At 38.9% G+C, this 4,796-nt stretch overlaps 1 protein-coding gene and 1 pseudogene across 1 annotated transcript; one reads left to right on the top strand and one right to left on the bottom strand.

Annotated features, from left to right (window-relative positions):
• Positions 1 to 1,741: 1,741 nt before the first annotated feature.
• On the bottom strand, positions 1,742 to 2,197 carry LOC149226458 (uncharacterized). The gene has a single exon (XM_089380204.1). It carries the CDS (start codon positions 2,195 to 2,197, stop codon positions 1,742 to 1,744), a length of 456 nt encoding a protein of 151 aa, XP_089236330.1.
• An 809-nt stretch (positions 2,198 to 3,006) lies between these two features.
• Positions 3,007 to 3,560, top strand: LOC149226457 (polypyrimidine tract-binding protein homolog 3 pseudogene; annotated as a pseudogene).
• The last annotated feature ends 1,236 nt before the right edge of the window (positions 3,561 to 4,796 follow it).

Below are 4,796 nucleotides of genomic sequence, written 5' to 3'. Positions count from 1 at the left end.
GGATAAAGATTAATCCTAAACTAATTTAAACCTAATTAAGAAAAGGGGAAGGTGAATTAAAATGAGAATAATAAATTAAATTTAGAGAAATGTAGAGAAGCTCCATGTGTCAACAACCAACATAAGAATATCCATCTAGGAGACAACCTGAGTTAAACTAGGGAGTAGATTGGGGATAAAATCTTGACTCATTAATTGACTTCAAGTAATGAACACAAATTAAGGAATAAAAGGGGGAAATAAAGAGACAACTAGGAGAAGAAATAGGAATCTTGTTGAGGTGAGGAAAATATTAGTTTTAAATAAAAATTTAAGTAAATAATTTTGGGAGACCCTTGATGTGAGAATGACACATGGGTGGGTGAATAATCAAGCTATTGAATTATAAAAAAAATAATTAATTATGCATGACATGACAAGTGTCACCTATGAGGACTCCTATAAAAGAAGGGGCAAGCCATGGGAGAAAGGACTTTTTGGGGAACCCTATTGTTGGATGGATGAGATGTTGTGAGAGCAGTGATTACGAAGCTATAGTGAGTTTGGTGAGGTAGAGGATTTAGAGAGGGGACTCTTGAGCCAAGGTTTGCTCTCCTCTACTAGCTAGTGATTGTCTCCATTGTACAACCCCATTGCAGCTCGGGGGTCCGCGGGGAAGAAGAGTACCCAAGGAGTAGGCTGGGAGGTCAACCGGTGAGTCTTCGCATTCGGATCAAGTGCATCATCATTCACTCGCGAAGGTGACCAGCTACAAGGGAACACCAGCAACAACAGAACAAGCGGAGTCTCGCTTTCTGGTGAACGGTACATATGTATTTTATTACTATTGATCTCAATTAAAGGTATGAAAATGTTATGGTATGTTCCCTGAAATGAGTGGCAGGAATGTGTGTGCTAAATAAATTTGAATTTCAATGCGTTTCTTTTCTGGTTGTCATTGTTGTTTTCAAAAAAATAAAAAAAATGTATATAGTCTGGAGAGTTATGGTCCTCACACTTGGTATCAGAGCTATGTTGAGCCCTTGAGGCCTATGGGCCCATGCATGTATGGCTAGTTTTGTTAAATAATAGGATGAAAATCTCTAACTAATGTGACAACCTCCGACCTCCTCTTTCGTTTATCGCTTGCAATTTCGTCTGGCGGGAATTTAAATAATCAGTATCAGGATTTACACAAAAAAAATATAATTTTTCGAGTTCCCAAAATGCTAACACTTTTTTAATCAAAATGAAAAAAAAATATAGAAAAACATAATCATGAAGTTGTTACAAGCTTTCAGGAATAAAATTCTAACAATATAAACTAAAATTACCTCTTGTATCTCCCAAATAACCTCCGTCGCAATTCTCTAGCATTATTTACAATTGAATAGAGCATTAAAATACAGAATATTAACAAACCGCCGAAAACAATTAAAAAAAAAAAAAAAAAAAAAAAAAAAATAACAAAGATGAATACAGATTCCACATGAGCAAGATATAAATACCTTGAGCATACCTTTTCATTCAGGATGTCAGCGCCCTTCTCTCTCGAGGTGACCACAACAGACGCAGATTTGAAAAAATCCCAACAATCTTTCCAACGACACCTGTATTCCATCTCCATTTCCATGGGATTACCCTCGCTTCCCCGCCCATTATCTAGCACAGCTTCGAAGGGGAAGGGTAGCGTTCGATATCCTTGTGCCACATACTCAGCTCTGGAGTCCCAGTAAGGTCCGGTTGGTTCCCCCACATCTTTTCATACTGCATCAACAGCAGGATTGATGGTATGACCCAAATAAGTCCACACGGCTATCACACCCCCTGGTTTCCGCAGGAGGCGTTTAACTTGAGAGTAAAAGGTGTCGAGGTCGAACCAGTGAACTTCTTGGGCTACCGTCACCAGATCCACCGATCCCTCCTTGCCCACAATCGAAAACAGCTCTTCATCCGTCATGACGGACGGAGTGACAGCATAATTCACTTTGGGATGTTTGTGCGCGAGTTCCAGCTGATTTTTGCTTATATCTATGGCGATCACACGATCGTAATGCTCTGCAATAGAAATAGAAGCCTGACCATTGTCGGCACCCACATCCCAAGCCAGTTGGTGGTTGGCAGTGAGAGAGGCCAACATAGAAAACCAAGAAGCAGGGTAAGTCGGCCTGTGCTCCGAATACTCGTTTGCTTGTTTATCATACAACATCGATGCCATATTTTACTCGCTGCTCCCGCACTGGCAGATCCAGTTTATAGCTCAAAGATTGCAAGGTCAATATTCATTCTCTGATTCACAGATATATATATTGACTTACAGTTTCATTTTTCATTTGCAATATGGTCAGCAATGCGGGCCAAGCAAGATATAAATACATACCGACTTATTTTCTTCAAGTGCATGAAGTTGCAGTACCCGCCACGATTACAAGTATTCTCTTCATATTGTCTACATGTTGCTTCACGAAAATCAGTAACAGGAGAGAAATCCACTATGATTGGGCGCCCTATTATTCAATTCCAAAATAAAATGATATATTTAGCTTCCACGAAGTGAGGGGAAAAAGTAACAGCAATAATGTAATTTAAATAACATAACATTACAGATCTAAGGATCATTGATGTAAAAGCTTAGCTTATACATTTTCAATGACTAATATTTTTCCATGTTACGGCATTTCTCATTAAAACCGACCACTGCTACAGATATCTCATTAAAACTGAACTTATTGAAAGTCTGTGATGTGCTAAAAACGAGATAGCATCGGGATTTACCCTTGGAAACGAACATAGTTCACCCTTGTGAAAACTTTGCACAAAGCTGGGAAATTGGATGAAATACAGGACATTATTGACAAAGGGATTAAAGGAAGGGATGTCCCAAGCAATTCCACCTGCACCACATTCATTTCTGCTCTCTGCAAGGCTGGTAGAGTAGATGACAGAGATTTGGTGCCGAGAAAACTAAGAAGAGCAAATGTAGTTCGGAACAAGGATACTTATTCTGGTTGAGCTTTTGTTTGGCAAAAAGGGCGGGGATAGCTTCAAAATTGCTGTTTGAAATGCAAGAGCCGAGCTGGCTGTTCATTACTTGAAGGGGGCTATGCTGTTTGACAAACGAATGGAAGTAAACTATTCCAAGCATCCACAGATAACTTCTGCTCCAGATACTCGTGATTACTCCACTTCCAAGCTGAATCGTTTTAACCGTAACATGGTAAAGAATTACCGATATTGTTGTGCCCCAACGAAGATGATTCACATTTCCAGCCTCCCTCCTGAAGTGACAGAAGATGAAATAATTTCCCACTTGGAACCACATGGTAATGTAGTTAATAGCAAGCTCTTTGAGATTAATGGTAAGAAGCAGGCACTGGTTCTTTTTGAAAAAGAAGAGCAGTCTACAGAAGCTCTTGTTAGCAAACATGCAACAACTATTGATGGGTTGACTATAAGAATATCATTTCCTCAGCTTCAATCTATTCAGTCATCGTGAGAATGTACCACCTTTTAACAGCGTTGTCATTCCGAGGAGTCACTCTATGTATTCTGTCTGTCAATTTTTGTGTGAGGAGTTTACATGGCTATTTTGAATCTCTTTTTTTCTATTTTCATGTCTTGAATCACCTTCTGTTTTTCATTTTGTTGCGTGCAGTTAGTTGACTATGAAATTGTCTATTAGTCGACTGACTGCTGTAAGGTGCTTCAGCAGGTGTGCTTGGTATAGTACCATAGGAATGTACTGTTGCTATGCTTTTCCAGAGAATGCCTTTATGCACAATCTTAATTTTCTGGAGTGTTACGGTTTTGAATTTATAAGTTGGTGCATCTGATCTTTTTAGTTTTCCCTTTAGAACTGGTGGTCAGATAGAACATTTTGTGTTTGCTGTTAGATATGGATAAGGAATTTCTATTTCAGGTTGTCAATCTTTGCATCACAATACAATATTAAGCTGTTTTGACATTGAGTGTCATTTAACAAATGTTGGTATGCTAGGCGTGCTTTCTCTGTAGGCATGCTTAGGTTTGCGTTGGATACTTTTTAGATGTGCATTTGCTCAGCATTTGAAGGCAATATGGAGAATCATCCAGTGACTGGGATTAGCAGGATTTCAATAACTGGGGCCCTGCTGCTGGGGTAGACTTCCCAAGCCATGCTGCACTGGAACACAGGCAACTAACGAGTGTATCCTCAAATCTCACCAACTGATCATCAATATGAAAATCTAGTTGTAGCTTCTCACACAATATTTACTTTTTCTGTGCATTGCTGGGTTTTTCATGGAGCTGCTGATTTTGTGCTTCATTGTAAGGCTACAGATTCTGATTGATTTGCAGGCTGGATGGCGCAACTTATAACCTTGTTGATATTTACGCTTAAATTTTAATGTTCCCTTTTCAGTATGTACCCTTGTGGTTGAAGGGCAGAGGAAGAAGAGAGGCCAATGGGAGCTTGTTGAAGTTGTGCAATTGTGAATATTTGTTTCGGGAGTTATTTGAAGCAAAAGAATGGACAAGGTTGTATGCAAGTGGGGCCTGACATTCTACATCGATTCATTCAATAGTACTGTTCTAATGTGTAAGTTACAAGTGATTCAAATTTTCTGTCTAACCTAGCAAGCTCAATCTATAGACATGTAAGGGTTATGAATTTCGTGCTGTTTTGTATGCTTGTTTACTTCATTAAAAAAAATCATAGCGAACCACAGTGTTGACATTGCAGAAGCTCAAATATTTATAACATGATATGAGGGAAGGGAATACAAGAGCAGAATATCTGTTATCGCTATAGTGTGGTATTTAAAATACAAAATCTG

The sequence above is a fragment of the Pinus tabuliformis genome, chromosome J (assembly GCF_031772625.1).
Source record: "Pinus tabuliformis cultivar Carrire ecotype Pingquan chromosome J, CPIR1, whole genome shotgun sequence".
Lineage (NCBI taxonomy): Eukaryota > Viridiplantae > Streptophyta > Pinopsida > Pinales > Pinaceae > Pinus > Pinus tabuliformis.
The sequence above is the reverse complement of the archived record's forward strand: the minus strand, read 5'-3'. Positions and strand labels throughout refer to the sequence as shown.